Here is a 19,493-nt window from a genome sequence, read left to right as displayed (position 1 = left end):
AGAAGAGTACTCCTAATTTAAATTTTTTAATGTCAGAATCTCAGAAAAATTTAAACTTTACAAAGTTCCTCCTTTTCTGCCTGTTTGTTCATATGAATAAAGGAATGGGAGGCATCCCCATTTCATGACAATAATTCAATCAGATGAACAGATCGAATACATTATAACTATAAAGGCAAGAATTATATTTGAATCATAAAAAATATTGAGAATGAAAATCCGGTAAAGGTTTGTTGGAAAGGGTTATAAGATAAGATCATCTGCTTTCATGTCTGTCGTGACAGGTAAGAATCATAAAACAAATCAAAGCTCCAGATAATCAATGATTAATTGTTATGAAATTTAATTTGAAGCATTTCAATTTAAATTTGAATTGTGGGAAAAACACGCTGTGACAGAGCGTTCCATGGAAACAGACACCGTCTGTGGATGACATTCACTGGAAACGGCTCAAGATCACATAATCTTGCATAAATTATGTGCGGTTCTGGAAACACATGAAACAACACACCCTTTTTATTATGCTTCCTTATCATTCCATCCTACATCATTCCCATGCAACAGAAAAAGCCAGAAATGAAAATCCTCTTTTTTTGGCTTGGTTTCAAACTTGTAAGCAGCAATTTTTGACTTAGCTATAAAAGCTTTACCACAAACTCAGCTCAGTATCTTCTCCCTGCAGGTAGTGTGTACTGTATACTGTATAATAGTTGTTATGACAAGCTGGTATTTGACGGAAATTGATGCGTCACTGCAGAGCTGTAGCCCCAGGTCACCTGGCAGATTCATGAAGTTGCAACATTCGTCATGAATTACTCAGCATGTGGGGGTGAGCTCTTGTCCGAGCTTGTCTTCCACGCCCAGCACAAGCTCGTTTCTGTCAATGTGCAATAACAAAGTTTTCTCAGGCTAGATGCTGCAAGTGATTCAGCATCCCAATTATTGTCACAGTATGGTTGTCTAGAGCGTATGTAGGTCATAGAAGAGAGTCTACACGCTATACAATGGAAGACATGAAATCCTACGAGATTAAATGTCCAGAGGTCAAGCCAGTTGACCTTTCCATACGTTATCCCCACCAATCAGCCATAACTTCATCACCACCTTTTTCAACCAAAACAGGCCTGATCCATTAAAGCATGGACTCCACCAGGCTCTGAAAGTATAATGTGGTAACTGGCACCAAGCCTTCTACAGCACATTCTCTAAATCCTGTAAGTTTCATGGACTAGACTTATTCATCCAGCAAAGCCCACAGGTGGTCAATTGAATTGAGATCTGGAGAAATTCATATCCAAGTCATTCTTTCAGTCCTTTTCCATGCCCACTTTATTTAATTCAGTTGGTTAGATCTATCCCAGCTACCTTCAGAGGAGAATTGTGGAGTTACATCCAGGAAAGGTCACAAGTCGATCTTAGGGCCAACACATAGACAAACATGACAAACAACAATGCACACTCACACTCACTTCTGAGGTCAATGAAAAATATAAAGTTCTAAGACAAAGTACCTGAAGAAAACACAATCTTACTATGGAGGTGAAGATGCAAACTTCACATAGAAAGGCTCCAGCTGAGATTTGCACGGGGTACCGTGAGCCTTATGGCAATGCTAATTACAACACCGGGCAGCGCTGGCACCAAACTGAACACCTTAAACTCATTGTTGAACCATTTTTGCACAGTGGCAGGACACAATATCTTTATGAAAGGGCCACTGCTTATCGATGAAAGGGTGTAGCTAGGCAGCAATAAAGTAAAAGTGGATGCTATATGTCAAAGTGACATCTACATGAATGGTAGGACCCAAGATTTTCCCAGCATGACATTGTCCAAAACAAAGGATTGGCCCCTCTTGCTTGCCTATTCCCCACAGAGCATCCTGGTGCCATGTCTTACCTAGGTAAAGTACACACATAGACCCAGCAGTCCACATGATGTAATTGAAAATGTTAATTCGACCAGACCACTTTCTTCCATTGGTCACTGGTCCATTTTTAATGCTCACCTACTGACACTGGTCAGCGCAGGCAAAATGAGTTGCACTGTGCTTTCAGTCACAATAACAAACATGAGCTTTTTCAAAAATTTGAGCTACAGTTTCCATTCTATTAGATTGGACGACATGGGCCCGTCTTTGAGAGTTCAACAAATGAACTGCTTCAGTGGATGGGATGGAAGATTACAAGAAGCTACTACAAAACGAAAGTTAAAAGTTGTTCATTGCATAAGGTGCACTCTTCCATATCATGTTGTGATGGCTGGATAGCAGCCTGTTTTGATCTGCCAGCTTACCCCATATTGCATTCCAGAAAAAAGAGGGATAGCTGTTTACCTGGAGGGTATATGACAGTCATTACAGTAAATTATTTAAAATGTTTGCACCAATATATTGCCTTTCAAAGTGTACAAGGACATAATGAAGAACACAACTTTAATCTTACGGTTTTGAAAAAAAAGAACAGTTAGCAGAGGTTAAAATGGGTTTTGTTAGGAAGAGGAGCTTTTATCACTGAGCTCAGACTCACAGTCATGTACATGTATGTGACAATAGAAATGTATTCTTTTTAGTAGAGATAGGTTTTCTTGAAAACTGTTGTCATGGATAGTCCTGTGTAACAAGAGGATTTGTATCCTGAAAGCAATGCTGCAGTTTTAGAAATACTCTGTTTACCTCAGTATATATTCTTATTTTCATTAAATCGATGAGTGAGGTAACATGGAACCTGGAAAAATCACTAGAATTTATTTTTTCCCAAACCAACTTAATGATCTTCAACAAAAACAGCTTGCTTTTTTAAATGTATTTATTGACTTAAGTGATGAGGTTTATTCTTGATGTTATAACACTTCTACATACTATTGAATTTAAGCACCAAAATTGAAGTTGTGTGATAATCCAGTTAATGCACCTAAAAAAACAACAACAAACATTTAATGAATCTCGAAAGGAAACAATATCGGCTGAAAATTCTGCTGAGAATAATTTCTGCTGGATTCATTCTGGCATGACTGCTTTGTCTGCAGTAACTTCACAGCAGGAACTGTCAACTCTTGTACACCAGCCCAGCTGTTTGCTTGTAGAAAAGCAATTGAGCTAATTAGGCTACATAAGATCACAAAAACACATCAGAATATGTAATATTTTAAGGTAATCACCAATTAATTTATCAACTGATGCAACAGCTGTTCAGTGAAGGTAAAGAGAGAAAAGTGATATTCTTTCAGTGCAAGAAAGAGTTTGATGCTGTAATTAATGGGAAGAATGTGGCGAGGCAGAGAGCTGTGCTGGGCTTAAACACAGTTTGACTCCTGGCTTTGGGGATGCAATCACTGAACAGTATAACTTTACATTCAACAAACAGGCACTAATCCAGCTTGTAGCTGTGTGAGCCAACAAGCTAAGCTAACACACACACACTAATGTGTAGATAAAAGGAAAACACTTAAAAAGTCTCTTTTCTTTTTCATTTGTTTAGATCAAAATTGTGTGTGACCCTGGACGACGAACTGTCGTTCTCGCCAAACATCGCATCAGTGACCCGTTCCTGCCGATTCCTCCTCTACAACATCCGGAGGATTCGCCCCTTCCTCACCGACAAGGCAGCACAGGTGCTCATCCAGGCTCTTGTCATCTCCCGCCTGGACTACTGCAACTCCCTCCTTGCTGGCGCCCCGGCTTCTGCCATCAGACCTCTGGAGCTGATTCAGAAAGCTGCTGCTCGTCTGGTGTTCAACCTCCCCAAGTTCTCCCACACCACTCCCCTTCTCCGCTCTCTACACTGGCTCCCTGTAGCTGCTCGCATCCAGTTTAAGACTCTGGTGCTGGCCTACAGGGCAGTGGAAGGAACAGCTCCTTCATACCTCCAGGCTATGGTCAAGCCCTACACCCCCGCCCGACCACTTCGCTCTGCGACCACCAGGCACCTGGCTGCCCCGTCACTCAGTGGTCCCTGCGCACGATCGACACGGTCACGGCTTTTCTCTGTTCTGGCACCCCGATGGTGGAACGATCTCCCAACTGATGTCAGGACAGTTGAGTCGCTGCCCATCTTTCGCCGCAGGCTGAAAACCCACCTCTTCAGGAAACACTACCCTGATCCACCCTCTTAGGACAGCACCTGCGCCGTCCTAGTTCCTTACGCACTTATTGTTTCCTCCACCACTGGCACCCTCTAAATTTTCATTACCCCCTACCCGAACCAGGGTTTGAATCCCAGTCCTGCTTTTCTTACCTCTTTTATGTCTTCCCCTACCCGAACCAGGGTTTGCATCCCATTCCTGCTTTTCTTACCTCTTTTATTTCTTCCCCTACCAGAACCAGGGTTTGCATCCCCACCCCGCTGTGACTGGTGTGCAGTTGGTGAGAGGCTGGTTGGTTATCACACTTACTCTAGCACTAGTTTTGCTCTTAGCTGTTTGGTATTAGAAGGAAATGCACTTATGATTTCTTGTGACCTGAAGTTCTTTTGCCTACCGATGTTGAACGCACTTATTGTAAGTCGCTTTGGTTAAAAGCGTTTGCAAAATGACCGTAATGTAATGTAATGTAATGTGTCATCTCTTGTGTTGTGCCACCAGCTGATGTAAAAAAAATACAAAAAAAAATGTAAAAAGATGAAAACCTATTATAAAGATTTTTTTAACTAAACACAGCAGCAGTCAGATCTAAACAGGTATATTTGTAGAAACACTTTCACAACATCTCTAATTACTCAGAGCGATAATGAGATCATCTTTCCTTATTATCTCACATGATTATCTCACAATTTCATGACTTTAACTCATAAAGGTGTTTAAATGTGTAGGAAATGCTAACAATTTCCATGACAATGTACTTTTTTTTCACATGACTGTATGCCAACTACTGACACTCATTTTGTTTTTGGTTAATGTAATGTTCTAAAAATGTTTTCCTGCATATGTCCTGTTTATGTCAAAATGTGCAATGTTTTTCCAAGATGAAGATATGTCTGCATATCCACAGAATTTCTCTTGAAAATTACTTTTTTCCTTTACAAGGAACTAACTGGTTTTACCTAACTGTTTCCTTATTTCAACAGTTTAGAATTTCATTTCCTGGAAGATTAAGATGTAATCTTCTCTCCTTGTTAAACAAAAAAAACAGCAATCAGGTTCCCGTGAACACTGACATATATAATGTTGTTTTTTAAAAATCTAAAATGCTTGAATATCACTTAATTTACTTATTTTTTTTCATGTTCATGTCACTTGTTGCAGCTGGAGAATTTGATTAAGCTTTATTCAGTTAGACTGTGACTAACCTTTGCCTAATTAAAAGTTACAAAATGCAGGGTGTATATTTAATGCCTCCTCTTGTGCACGTGGGTGCAGTGGACATCAGAAAGAATCAGTCTGAAGTCTTAAAAAAAGACTTTAAGACTATTTGAGAGTCTTGATAAAGTGGCGATACCAACGTTGATTCGTGGACCTCTCCCAAACATCGACAGGAGGATAAACAAATTCAGCCGGCTGCTTCAGTTGGCTTCAGAGGACTGCATTTCACTGAGAACTTTAATCTTTTCTGGCAAAGAGATGATCTGTTTTAAGGAAAAGGCCCACACCTGAACAGAGGTGGAGTGAGATGACTGATAGATAATCTCCTCCACACTCCAGGACCGGTCTGGGCTGTCTAAACGAGCTGTAAGACAGCTGCAGTACATCCAGAACGCTGCTGCTCGAGTCCTGACAAGAACCAGGAAATAAGACCATATTAGTCCAGTGCTCAGGTCTCTGTACTGGCTTCCTGTCGTTCAGAGAATAGACTTTAAAACAGCTCTGCTTGTGTACAAGTCTCTTCATGGTCTCGCGCCAAAGTACATCTCTGACATGTTAGAGCCATATGAACCAACTCGGGCTCTGAGAACCTCAGGGAGGGATCTCCTGCTGGTGCCCAGAGTCAGGACTAAACAAGCTGAGGCTGCGTTTCAGTTTTATGCTCCTAACATCTGGAACAGCCTTCCAGAAGATGTGAGACAGGCCTCAACTCTGACAATGTTTAAATCCAGGCTGAAAACAGTTCTATTTAGCTGTGCAATGACAACTGAAAGTATTTTATCTGCACTCTTCGCTTTTAATTTAATTAATTAATTTACTGATTATGGATAATTGATTATTTTTTATGTTTTATGGAATGATTTTGTTTTCCTTCTTGTGATTTTATGTAGCTATGAAGCACTTTGAATTGCCTTGTGTATGAATTGTGCTCTACAAATAAACTTGCCTTGCCTTACCTCTTCTTCCTCTCTCTCTTTTTATTACTCATCCAAATCTACAGTGTTGTCTACTTTAATATTCATGATTGGGCTTCAGTTTCACTCGAAGTTTCCAGCTACATCCACATACGCCCCCCAACAAAAACAAGTACTCTTTTACACCAAAACGTAACATTTGGCATATAAGGCTGATTCGCAGATAGGACTAAAATTGTTGGGGTTTTTTTTGGCACCTGAAGTCAAACTAAAGCATTTTGATGTGAAAACATCCTTAAAGACCGATAGGGCGATCCATTTCATAGCTTTTCCTTTCGATGTATCAAACACAGTTTACCCAGCTATAATCTTTTATTCAAAAACCACCAACTTTGTCAGTTCATGAAAGAAGAAAAGCCTTTGATTATGTCCCGCGTTATAACAATCTAAAATGGGAGAAACTTCTTAGCGTCTGTCAAATATTTACGCCACTATCATGCATCTGACTGATTGCAGTTCTGTATTGAGACGTAAAAGAGTTTGGAATGGAGCTGACGGATGATTGCTGCGAGGATGACTTGAATAAAGCTCCTCTCATTTGTCCTGTGTGCATGACTTAGTGAAGTCTGGCTGAAAAAAATCTCTGAGACTGATTGAAATGTGACTGTTGTGGTGAGTCTGAGACATATGTTCATGGGTCCTCTTCATGAAGGTTATTTTCATCATTGTTTGATTTGTTATCTAACCAGTAATACACAGCACTTGACTATAGATTGCACTTATAATCCTTGCTGTACTTATATATTTTACCCTGCCATAAGAGCCCTTTAAATGCAATAAGGAACGGCAGTAATCAAGATATAATAGCCTCTACAACACTTTTGGCATCAAGACTGTAGACTGAAAAAATAGCCTTTACTCTTAGGTTGGAAACTGAGGTTTCTTCTAATCTCTATTCAAATTTACTCAATTTAGTATAGTACTTTAAATTAACTATGAATCATTCGTACAAATGAGCAAAAAGTCTGGTTTTATTCAGCTCAGTTTCATGGTAAATAGTGAAAAAAGTACGACACAAAATTGACTTTATTTGTGCAGATGGACACAAATTGGGCATTTTTGTTGTTGTTTTGTTGGTTTCCGTAATGACATTTAAATTATTTTGTCTCAGTTTTATATAATCAGCTTGCTGGTGCTTTTGCAATCTGCTTATCTGTCTATGCCAGGCCTATAATTATTTAGAAGAAAAAAAACGAGATTCAACTTTATTATTGTGGCAACGAAATGCAGTTTAACATGAAAAAGTGCATGTGCATACTGTTCTGTTCAATGAGCAGGTTGGGAGACTGACTTGGCCCCAACATCACACTTCCACGGGTATTTTACAGCCTTCCATGAAGCTCCTCAGCACAAAGCAGGCAAGAAATAGTTTTTTTTTTCTCATGTGCAGCATCCAGTCTCTCCTCTATGGGACCTTATACAGAGCTACCAGGACAGTCATGCTGAATACAGACCATATCACAATTTTAGGCTGGAAAGATGCAACCTCTGCTCGCCAGTTGAGAGGATTCTTGCTGCATCCCTCAGGAACAAGTGTTCTCTTGAATACAGTCATTATTAAAGATTCAGTTCCACAGAATAAAACACAATAAAACACCAAGAGGGATGTCAGGAGTTGGTGCTTGGTTGTTTCCGCTGAAGTGACTGACGCGACCCAGTCTAGCATGCGATGCGTCACTTTTGGACGTCGTACGTTGATGACGTAATGTTCGCGGCGACACACTGATTTAGACAAGTATACATCCATGGTCTGATAGCATACGTGCGGTAAGTAGTGGTTTCCTGTCGTATGTATTTCATGGCTATTGACGCCACAGTTGTGAGTCCGACACACAATAAGTTTGGAAGCTGACCGAATCTGCTTTTAATGTGTAACAGCCAGCTGCAAGTTAGCCAGTGCTGTTAGCACATAACTTGTTTTAGCCTTTAACGAGATGACAAACCTCTTCTCGCGACAGAACTGAAGCAGAAGTACGGTCAATGAGCGTAGTCAGCTGCAGCTGAACGACACACGTCGTGCCCATAAGCCAAACGACTTAGAAGTTTCTTTTTTCTCTCCAAAATAAAATGAAGGTTGACATAAATGCTAGCACAACTGGTCAGATCTTGATCGATGTATCTCATAATTCTGCATATGTTGCATTTCTTTATGAAGGCTTTCTTAACGCGAGAGGCAGAGACAGTAAACTTCAAGACATTCAGCCGCCTCCTACTCTCTATGTGGGAGATCATTGAGCATGTTATTAGAGCCGAATCCACAGCACAGACGTTGTTTAAGTAAGTTGAATGGCGATTGTGTCTGATGGCTCTGTGTTTATGAAATCAGGACTTTATCAGAGCAGAATGACTGGGCACAGTCCTAATGGGCAGCTTTTCAGTCACATTTCATGATGCATAAGTCTAAAAAACGAGAAAATACATGAATGAGTTCGTCTGTAATAATATACACGTTTGTTTTACTGTTTTTACAAACTTTGACCATGTGTGGAGTGCTAAGCTGACATGATCTGTATTTTCAAAGCAACTCCAAGAGTTTCATCTCGGGAATCTGGCATTGTATGCGAAACAGCAAAGTTTATCTTTTCAGAGCATTTTCTTTCATTAGTTTTTATGGCTGAACCTATCAAAAATAGGGCTACACTCTTAACTCTTAAATTATCCTTATAAAAAATATGACCACCACCCTAATATCGAGTTGGTTCTCATGCTGCCTAAAGAGCTTTGACCTGTCAGGGCATGGACAAATAACATCAAAGGTTAATGAGCCGTGTTACTCACTCTGCCTGTCAGTGGTTTTGGTGTTGAAAGCTGAATTTTATGAAAGTTGATGGAGAGGCAGAGCATGGCTTAAAGGTGGGGTAGGGGATCTTTTTCTGGAGCATTTTTTTTACATATTGCTTGTAATACTCTTCACACCCCCATTGCAACCAATTAATTAAAAGTTTTGACACAAATATGAAAAGTTTTAGTGGCCTCTAGAACGTACAATCAAGGAAAAACACTATCCAATCATACTGAACGGACCGTTAACGATGATTGGATTCTAATGCCGTCTATCAAACTGCAATCTGCTCCTCCCTACCCCTCCTCCCCCCTGTGCGCGTACCCTTCTTCGTGAACGAATTACGCGTCCAGAAGCTTGGCAGGAAGCTAAACTAGAGCCAGCTTGGCTAGCACCTAGCATTATTAGACGTATAGTTAGCATATACTAAATACGGCAACGATTGCTGTCAGAACAGCGCTCATGCACCTTCGTGCTCGTGCACGTTCATGTACTCTAGAGGCGGGCCTTAGGGGGGAAAGTGAAGAAAATAGTTGGGACTTTTGACCTGTGTATTTTCAAAATGCAGCTTCGCTGGACTCAAAATCCAGGATCTCCAACCTTACCTTTAAGGCAGTGTTTCCCAACCCTGGTCCTCAAGGCACACTGCCCTGCATGTTTTCCATGTTTCCCTGCTCCAGCACACCTGATTCAAATAATTGGGTCAGGAATGCTGAGGATGACCCATTCATTTGAATCAGGTGTGCTGGAGCAGGAAACACTGGCTTAAAGGGATATGCCACCCCCAGACCAAATTAAGTGTATCCCCGCATTCCCGAGACATAAATAAGTGTGTGGGAGCGTTTTCCTGGCGACCCAGGCATTGTCCGAATCTCACAGCACTGACCACTGCTTGGTTTCGCGTAATACCTCCATGCTAGCGTCGCCAGTCGAAATATAACTCAACCTCTGTTTCGAACACAGATGGGACAGTGGGGGGGGGGATTCCCAATGACGTAGCGGGGAGTGTGCGTCGGCTGTGTTGTCCGCACCGGAAACTAGTTCCCAAACCGACATGAGAAAACCAAACCTTCCGTGTTGATTTACACACTCATTTGCACTCGATGTGAAAGTACACCACTCACACAGTAATTAGAAGGTAAATCAAGTAAATTAATTCACGTTGGGCGAAATATTTCGATTGGCGACGCTAGCATGGAGGTATGACGCGAAACCAAGCAGTGGTCATTGCTGTGAGATTCGAACAATGCCTGGGTCGCCAGGAAAACGCTCCCACACACTTATTTATGTCTCGGGAATGCGGGGATACACTTAATTTGGCATGGGGGTGGCGTATCCCTTTAAGGAAGTAACCTTTAAATTTTCGTCCAAATCAAGATGACACTCTTTAACATTCCAGGAATGAGCACAGATCTTAGCAAAAGATTGGTTTCTGAATGCCTTTCTGGTTTTTAAAACTCACTGCCAGTTAGACTATAAAAAAAACCCAAGAAAAAAACCTCATAAATATATTGCATTTTTGTCAAATGCAAAACATGCACTCTTTTTTTTAAATGTGTCTATGTTTGCCATATTTCTCATATGGCCTATATCCACAGATGTTTAACATTAACAGACTTCAACCATGCAGATGTTGAAGGTTTGAAATATGTTCTGCAAGACAATTGTTTTGTGGGTCAAATGCATAAACTCTGTTGCTGTACCGTGTGAGTTTGTCAGTTTTCCGTTTAATCAGGGCACAGGGATTTTATTGACACAGCTGTGAATCAGAGAGCTACTGTAACAACCTGATCTTATCTACTTTGTTTAATGGCAGAGGCTTGCTCATCCAAGAGAGTGTGTTCTGACATGTACCACATATTCAAAGCAGTTTCAAAAGAGTTTGCGGCTGTAAACAGGATCCATTTGTAAAGCAGAGATGCAAAGAAACATTCTCAACAATAGGTGGGATTGTTGCCTGTGATATTAAGCCTCTGCATTATGAATTAAAATGTTGGTAATTACAAGTGAACTATAAAAAATGAGAAAACATGAGACTTTTGATTATTTCCAGTCAGTTCATTAGCTGCTTATTTTACAATTAGTCTATAATGACTCAAAATAGTGAAAAAATGTCTGCTATGAATTTGCAAAGACCGAGGCAACTTTTGAACATTTCAGTGCAGAAGGTCAAGTGAAATGTAAACTAAAACCTCGCAAATCCCTGCTGCAGAGATACTGGAGTGGACAACTGAGCTGAAAAACTTCATGTGCTGATCCATCAAGAAAAGATGGCTGGTTCATAAAAGAAAAAGAAAAGTGAAAACGATGAACATCAGAGATTGAGCAGTGTTGGTTTTCCAGTTGCTTATACCCATTAGTTTGAGAGGGTAGTTTTTCATTAGGCTTATTTGTTGGTTTCAGCATTTGATATAATACATTAAAAAAAAAAAAAAGTGTAAATCTACTGAGTTAAAATGAAAATACAGCAGTATTGTGTCTGCATTTTCTCTTGCAGGAGTAGATCCATTCTTTAGGTGTTAACTGAATAAATCCCTAATACTAATAAACAGCTTCTTCCACAGCAGCTTCAAGTTCAAATGTTGATGCCGTGAAACAGTTCGCTGTTACAATTTGCCTCAGTGGCAAATAGTTAGCCTGATTGCTCAACCAATTTGACTATTAGGCTACTAATACACATTTCCGCTCTTCAAAATGTATCCATCCAGTCACATTTACAAAACTTTATTAGTATTATCTTATATTGCTCCCTTTTAAAAGTCATTGTGTGTCAGTATTTACTGAGAAAGAGCACCCTTCACCATGTTTGTGTGCACAGTTTCCTGCTGCACAATCCAAACATTAAAGCTGCATATACTCACAAATGCAACTGACTGTAGAGTCATTGCTAATGTCTTCGCAGCCCACAGGAAACAGCCAAAGGCTGCCTGTCATGGCTGGGTTTGGATCGTTTTTAATTTTTTGCCCCTTGCGTGTCTTTGTGAAAACTAATGACAGTGCTTTGTGTTTCGTATTGGCAGGTCTACGCTGCTCTCTGCTTAACAACTCAGCACAGCAGTATATCTTAAATATATGTTTTCTGTGGTGTGATTTTTTTTTTTTTTTTATCCAACGTTGCATGAAAGATTCAGCGGAAAATATGTTAGAGATAAAAAGAGACATTGTTTGAACACGTTTTACAAAAGTCCTAGATATTTTGTTTCCAGGTTAATTAGGAATAACTGCGTATCTAAGATAAAAATCAAATATATCTACAATGGTTTGATTGTTTTTCCATAGCTTATAAATGTTAATGATAGAAATCTGTCTTTTTCTTCCTTAAAATAATAGTGTTGAAAGTTTTTTTTATTAATCGGGGAAATTTAAATGATTGACAGTGTTTATCTAGTCTTCAAAAGGAAACCACAGGTTCTACCTAACCGTTGTGAGGGAGGGAAAGACAGAAGAGAAATTACTGAGAAAAGGAATTGTATTTTCTATCACACTTCCTTGTTATTTCCACAGTTACAAGGAAATAACACAAGTCAAAATAAGGGCGTGAAGCACTGACGGAAGATTTTTTTCCTTATTATTTAAGAGCACTAATTGTGTTTTTATATGACACCAAAATCAATGTAACTACAAACATTCCCCAGACGTCCTCTGTCGAGGTTGTAAGTTGTTCTCTGGTGTGGTCAACAGTCCTCTCGTTTTTTTACAGGAGATGTTGACTTTGAGTGGCACCAGCAATGGCTGCCAAGATGCAGGACAAGAGGCCACAGAGAAGCAGGCGAGTATTACTCCTGGCATAAAAAACTCTCAAATATGTCTGTATGAGATTACAGCCCCGATTCCAAAAAATTTGGGATGCAGTGTAAAATGAAAATGAAAAAAGAATGCCACCATTCCATTTTTTTCAATGGAAGACCTTTCATATTTCCAGACAGCGTGGCTTTGTAGTAGAAAAGCCTGGGTGCTGGACGAGCCCGCCTGCAGTCCACGCGGAAAACGTTTGACACATCAGAAAACACAAAATATGAAGAAGAGACGCAGGACTGTTGAGCAGCTGGAATCCTACATCAGACATAAACGGGACAACATTTCTCTCTCACACACATTTATGGACTTGCACAGGGGTAAACATGACCTCATGCCAACTTTTTTGTTACTTGTTGCTGCCACCAAATTCAAGATAAGCTCATTTTTGAACTGAAATAGCTCAATATCTCACTTTTAATATTTGTTAGTTCCCACAGCAGCTGGGATGGTGCTGAAGACATCTCAATATCAACCTCTGCGGGCAACATGCAATGGAAAAATAAAGTGCTTATCTCTTTGTTCTAAATGGATTCAACTTTTCCACTGAACATGAAAAGAATATGGGAGCTCATTCTTTGGTTAGATGGTCAGATAGGTCTATTGGCTCAGGTGGTGAAATAAGGTGAATATGCCCAAATGCTGTCTCACAAGATGACTCCCGGTGTTCAAAAGCTTGGCAGAGAGGGAACATTCCAGCATGACAATAAATCAAAGCACCTTTTGAAGAACTATAAAAATCCCCAGATATAATTACAACAGTTAACTCTCAGTAAAAGTCATCAAAAACAAATAAAGTGTTACAGTGGATACCCCAAAACATAATCATTAAAAGCATAGTGCTTATGAATGTATTGATGTGAATTTACAGTTTATTCACACTCACTGATGTGAAGCATTCGTACACTTGAGTCACTCACGACTCAGTGAACAACTTGGCTTTGTGTGTGTTCCAGGAGAAGGAGCATCCCCGTGTTCTCATTCCTGAGTTATGTCGGCTCTTCTATCAACTGGGATGGGTGACGGGAACGGGCGGCGGGATCAGCCTAAGACGAGGGTTCGTACGTAGATAAAATAATGTGAGGCATCAGTAGTGGTCAATTGTTTTCTGCTCTTATTCCATCCTAATTACTTTTAGAAAGGTTTCATCTCACTTCATTCCACTACTTGACATATTGTCATGTAACTCCTTGTTGCATATCTTGGTAATGCCAAATTACCCCTTTTGTTCTGGAGATTGCTTTAGAGGATGTGTGCACTGACAAGAAGCTCAGTGGGTGGTCACTTGTGATAGTTCAGAAAATGTGTGCGAATCTACAGAGAAGGCAGATGGCTTCAGCGTTGCTGTGAAGATGCAGAATTCAAACCGAAGCTTTTGACAGTTTATTACAAACATTTCTGAAGTGCGTTGTGTTAGATGGCAGCTACAAATAAAGCAACACCCATTTAGAAATAAGGAGTGGCAGACTTTTATTGAAGCCAAAGAATGGGTCTTGATAAATGATTATGCATACAATTCCTATAGAAACGTCTGAGCGTCTCTGCAGTACGTGAACAAAGGCTGTCTCTTGCATTTTGTATGAAAAGTAGAAGACTTTTGACACAGCTCCTGTGTCATGAAAGACTGTGCAGGTCATAGCTTATGGCCACAATGTTTAATATCTCCTCATAGTATTTTCTGAGAGTAAACTATATTCATCACGAGGAAACAAGAACAAGATTTTCCAAAGCAAATGTTAAATCGATCAAGCAGCTTTATTGCACATAATGATAATGTTATTCCATAGTTTAGAGAAAATGCCTGCCTTTTATCTGCCAGTGCAGGCCAGAATTTGAAGTTCTGATTCCCGTTTTCCCCCGCGGTTGCTTTGGTTCGACTTAGAAATGGCTCGCAGCCTGAGTCGACCTCACCAAACCTTACATGCAAAATCAAAAAGAAATGTCTTTGCCTGGGTATATTAGTTGCAAGATACACAAAAAGAGAGCACGGTTCTTTATTTTTTTTTTCTTTATTCCGTCACTTGTTGTCACCAAGGCCATTTCTAACTCACATTTACAGCATGAATGCAGTCTACAGCTGCAGAAGATTCGAACTGAAAGTAGCAACAAAGTTATAATACTTTGTGGATTGAGTTTGTTATGCAAGGCTGGAAAAGCCTTTTTATCTCTTTTTTCTACCCAGTGTTGTTTCACATTTTATAACAGCCGCAGTTTAAATCCACTCCACACTGGAGCATTTTCTCTGAATGAAAGACAAAGTAAAGTCAGAGTTGTTACCCAGTTGTTTTATTATCTTGTGGAAAACCACACTGCTCCATAATGTCCTGACAAACTAACTCTTTGATTCCCTCCTCCAAGCGCTAATCAATCAACCCTCTGCTTAATATTAATAAATACCTATTTCTTTTTTTTCCAGAGACCAGATTTACATTGCACCATCAGGTGTCCAGAAAGAGAGAATACAGGTGAGCCGGTTCTAAACACAATGTGAGACTTGACTCAGTAGCCGAGGTGATTCAGTTTTGTTTTTTTTTTCTAACGATGTTCCGCAGCCAGATGATATGTTTGTTTGCGACATGGAGGAGAGAGATATCAGCTGCCCACCTGCCTGGAAGAAGTTAAAGAAGAGCCAGTGCACACCGCTTTTTATGAACGCCTACACGATGAGAGGTTGGTCATTCCAACACATCACATCCCACCGATACTAATCTGTGCGCAGTAGACTGTTACATGTTATAAATAATCCATTTTGTCAGTGTTAAAGCCTGTTCTGTGGTGCACTGCCTTTTAACTTTAGGTGTTTTTAACGATAAATGTTTCTAATTTGAAAGCATTGACTGCATATGAACAAGGAACCTTCTGGTTAGTGAACCGGCCTTTTGAAGCCTCAAGTAGGACTCTTGGAGTTAGAGATTGGTACTCGTGACCTGACTGGACAGTATCAGATCTCTGCGGCTTAATATTTATTTTCTTTGAAAGGACTATATCTACATCTATGAAATGATGCCATAGTGACTCGTGGGAAAAAAATGATTGATGTTGGATTTAATTTCCTAGTAATATATGAGAGAATATTTCATGAGAGAAGTAGATGGTTTTGTTTCATGCTCCTGAATGATGTGATAATGTTCACTGAGACTTTAAACCGACTACATTAACATGTACGGCGATATTCTGATATCGCCCCGATGTCAGACTGCGTTGACTGATTACCTTAACCTAAATAAGGTCATATCGTAAGGAAAAATGATCAAGCTATGTTAAGTATCCCAATCCTAAGTGCATGATGGGGACATGTATGCAACTTAATCACAATATTACATCGTATCAGAGTTTCCATTTGTAGGCGCATCGGGCTGTCAGCAATTTATAGTTGTATTCACATTTTTGTTTGCGGAGTACAACTTACCGTGGGGAATTTGGCAGAAATACTAGTCGTAGTCTGTGTGACGACTGGATTTGGACTGTTTATCATTCTTTGATAGGTTCAGTTGGACCGTTGTCCTTGATATTCATGCTTGAAGAAACGTTACTCAAGTTTCTCCCACCTGTGCCAAGCTCCCAAGCTACTTTTCTTTCTAGTTGGTTTCATGTTCATGATGGCTAATCTGCATTCCGAATTATTTTAAAGAAATGAAGAAATTCTTTTGGCCGGGGGTCTTCCTTCAGGCACGAGCAGTTGCAGGGGAAACAATGTCACATCAAATAAACAGCCATCTTTACAGAGAGACTTTAAAATGGATACGTTCACTCTGAAAGAAAACTTACAAATGAAAGACCAGTTTAAAATTTCCGTCCGTTATAAGGATCATTGGAGAGAGAATATAGCAAAAGGGAAAACTCCCAAACCTAAATCTGCTTTTCCTTTGGTAAAATACAGAGGCGCAGGCAGTTATACACACCCACTCCAAGGCTGCTGTCATGGCAACGCTGCTGTTTCCTGGCAAAGAGTTGAGGATTACACACCAGGAGATGATCAAGGGAATTCGTAAGGGCACCTCAGGCACAAACTACCGGTATGTAATCAAGCAGCAAGCATTAGCAAAGTTAAAAGAAAGTTTTTGGTCAAGTGAAGGGTCCTAAAGGTGCTGTGAAAGAATTATTTTTGGTACTTAGAATAGAAATACAACCTTAACATGTTTGACTTGTAGTGTCTGTTTTTCAGTACACTATAGACCACTGAAGTAAACTAATGTGCAGCTCATCTTGCAGTGATTAGTGAATGGAAAAACTTCCCACCAAGAATAATTTATCACGCCAACGTTTTGGCACCCTTAGTTTAATCCAACTCCAGAAATTTCCCGCATCGTCATCATCATTAGCTGCCAACTCTTCTCTGGAAACCAACATGTTTGGCTCATCACCTCCACCTGGGTTAAGAAAACAGTCATTGTGCATCAGATCAATGCACGTAGGGAACTATTTCATCATAATGGATTTGAAACGGCTCTTCTTTGACCATGGTGCTTACATGTGCCCAGTCTTGTTTTATGTTTCTCAATAACGTCAATGAGGCTGAGAAATATGGGGCTCTGTCATGAAGCCGCTCAGTACGTCACTATTGTTACTGTTTTTTTTTTAATAGTTTTTTCACACTAGGTGTGTTTGTATTTAAGACTTAAAAGATCCAGTCCACAATCTTGTCATGGATAAAAAAGCCTGGGTAAACTACTATTTTAACATTTCAAAGGTTGAATGTTGAGCTTGCTGCTTATCCGTGTGGTCTAATAAAAGAATGTCGGAATGCCTCTCAGTGTAAACAGAAGCTGCAGCAACTGATCGTCTTGATTGATTGATTGTTTTGTCTTTAAAGTGGTGAAAAGGTCGAAGGTTATTGTATTGCTCAACAACCTGTCTGGATTTTGAAATAGAATAGACAACAGAACAGAGAAGCTGTTAGGATGTGGGGAGAACATCAAGTAATCTGACAAAAAGTGCCCATAAAGAGGTTAAGATACTGTACCTTTAAGTACTGAGCCAGATTTACAGTAAGCCTGGCTTGCACAGGATTTGATTTGAAAGTCAAACGATCAGGTGCTATACAGGTAACGGCAGTGTCAAATTTTTTAAATGACTATACTTTGATGGCAAAAGGTAATTAGTTTCTGGCCTTTGTGTCATTTGTATTTTGACTCTGCCTATACAGATACGATGACATGTTGTTGGTGCCGATTATTGAAAACACACCAGAGGAGAAGGACTTGAAAGACCGGATGGCACGGGCAATGGAAGAATACCCAGATTCGTGTGCGGTTCTCGTCCGCCGACATGGTGTCTATGTTTGGGGAGAGTCATGGGAAAAAGCAAAGACGATGTGAGCATCTCCATCCCAACACTATTAACCTTTTTGATCTTGTTTATGACAGAATTTATTAGTAAAATTGTACTGAGGATACATGTGACATAAAAAGCCCTGCTTATTGAAGTCCTTTGATGTATTTACCTCCAACTTTCTTCTGCATTTTGCAGGTGTGAATGCTACGATTACTTGTTTGAAGTTGCTGTCCAGATGAAACAGTGTGGATTGGACCCCTCAGCCCTTCCAACTGAAGAAAAGGGAATAGTCTGACGTTCATTGGTGCTTATTGTGAAGAGACATTTGTTGCAGAAATGTGTGTTGAGTTCAATCAGGGGAGCAGATTGTAATCATTTGCCTCTCACGGAAACCTGCTTCAAAAATTGATGACGTGATGTTAAGGGCAGATTTTGGGTTGAAGATCGAAGACCTGTAATCTGAAAGTACCTGGAAGAACACTGTAAAGCACCTCAGGACAACTCACAAGAGAGCAGCTGTCAAACCAATGTCCTCAGGTTCAAATGCTTTGCTGTTCAAGCCTGACTGCACTGAAATCAAGGTTGTGGTGCATGTCAGGGTGGAGTATAACATGGTGGTCCTTTGACCTGCAATGAATAAAAGATGATGGGATGTTGATAGTGAATAGCAGATTTATAGTTTTAAGGTTTACCTAAACCTGCCAACGTCATTTTGTCTAAAGCATGTTTCAAATTAAACAAATGATACAAAACTGGTACCACTCAAGTGTCTGTGGTCATTTTGTCACACAACTTTTACTGAAAACAAACCCGTGTTGCATAAAAGACCTCTTGCTGTGTTCATTGACATCCTTTAACACCCACACCAGCATTCCATTAGCAAGCAAGCGCGTTTGGTGCAAAAATCGCTCAGTGTCTGTAGATCCTAGCACAGCACGCGTTTTCTTCTGTGCGTACTCATTTCTCATGAAAGCCCGAGCTGTCGTTCTTTTAACAAGCTCCCTCTGCTGCTGCTATCCCTGTGCTGCCACAACTGTACTTGCTCAAAACAGAGCACTGTCAAATGTGCCGCAGGCTTATTTAAAATTGGAAAAAACAAGAAATGCAGTGCAAAACAAGAAAAAGCTTCTTTCGTGCTGCCAAGATTCCTCACTTCCCTGATTAATGAAGAATTCTGGTTAACTCTTCCCAAAAGGGAACTTAACAACAACCTGAGAGTGACATCTTTAAGTTTACAAGAGACAAAATTGTTTGAGCTGAAATGACACTTGATTTTTGAGGAGTGTGTTTTGCTTTTCTGCTGCTGTTAAGTGATTTTTTTTTTTTCTTTTTTTCAGTTTGTGGACTGAAACCACACCAAATATTCAATG

At 40.0% G+C, this 19,493-nt stretch overlaps 1 protein-coding gene across 2 annotated transcripts; it reads left to right on the top strand.

Moving 5' to 3' along the window:
* The first annotated feature begins 7,960 nt into the window (after window positions 1-7,960).
* apip (APAF1 interacting protein) lies at window positions 7,961-18,881 on the top strand. 2 transcript variants are annotated; one of them, XM_075466627.1, is made up of 8 exons: window positions 7,961-8,039; window positions 12,755-12,823; window positions 13,806-13,906; window positions 15,266-15,314; window positions 15,402-15,519; window positions 16,730-16,865; window positions 17,996-18,163; window positions 18,319-18,881. In XM_075466627.1, exons 2-8 carry the CDS (start codon window positions 12,758-12,760, stop codon window positions 18,416-18,418), a joined length of 738 nt encoding a protein of 245 aa, XP_075322742.1. In that variant the 5' UTR covers window positions 7,961-8,039; window positions 12,755-12,757; the 3' UTR covers window positions 18,419-18,881. The 2 variants fall into 2 exon arrangements, with proteins under 2 accessions (XP_075322742.1, XP_075322749.1); XM_075466634.1 differs by lacking the exon at window positions 7,961-8,039 and adding an exon at window positions 8,468-8,549.
* The last annotated feature ends 612 nt before the right edge of the window (window positions 18,882-19,493 follow it).

This window comes from Odontesthes bonariensis, chromosome 1 (assembly GCF_027942865.1).
Source record: "Odontesthes bonariensis isolate fOdoBon6 chromosome 1, fOdoBon6.hap1, whole genome shotgun sequence".
Taxonomy (NCBI): domain Eukaryota; kingdom Metazoa; phylum Chordata; class Actinopteri; order Atheriniformes; family Atherinopsidae; genus Odontesthes; species Odontesthes bonariensis.
The sequence above is the reverse complement of the archived record's forward strand: the minus strand, read 5'-3'. Positions and strand labels throughout refer to the sequence as shown.

Coding starts and splice junctions, on each gene's coding strand:
- apip (XM_075466627.1), top strand. CDS start 12,758: ATGTTGACTTTGAGTGGCACCAGCAATGGCTGCCAAGATGCAGGACAA. Junction 15,520..16,729: donor GAACGCCTACACGATGAGAG/GTTGGTCATTCC, acceptor GGTAAAATACAG/AGGCGCAGGCAGTTATACAC. Junction 16,866..17,995: donor ACCTCAGGCACAAACTACCG/GTATGTAATCAA, acceptor CTGCCTATACAG/ATACGATGACATGTTGTTGG.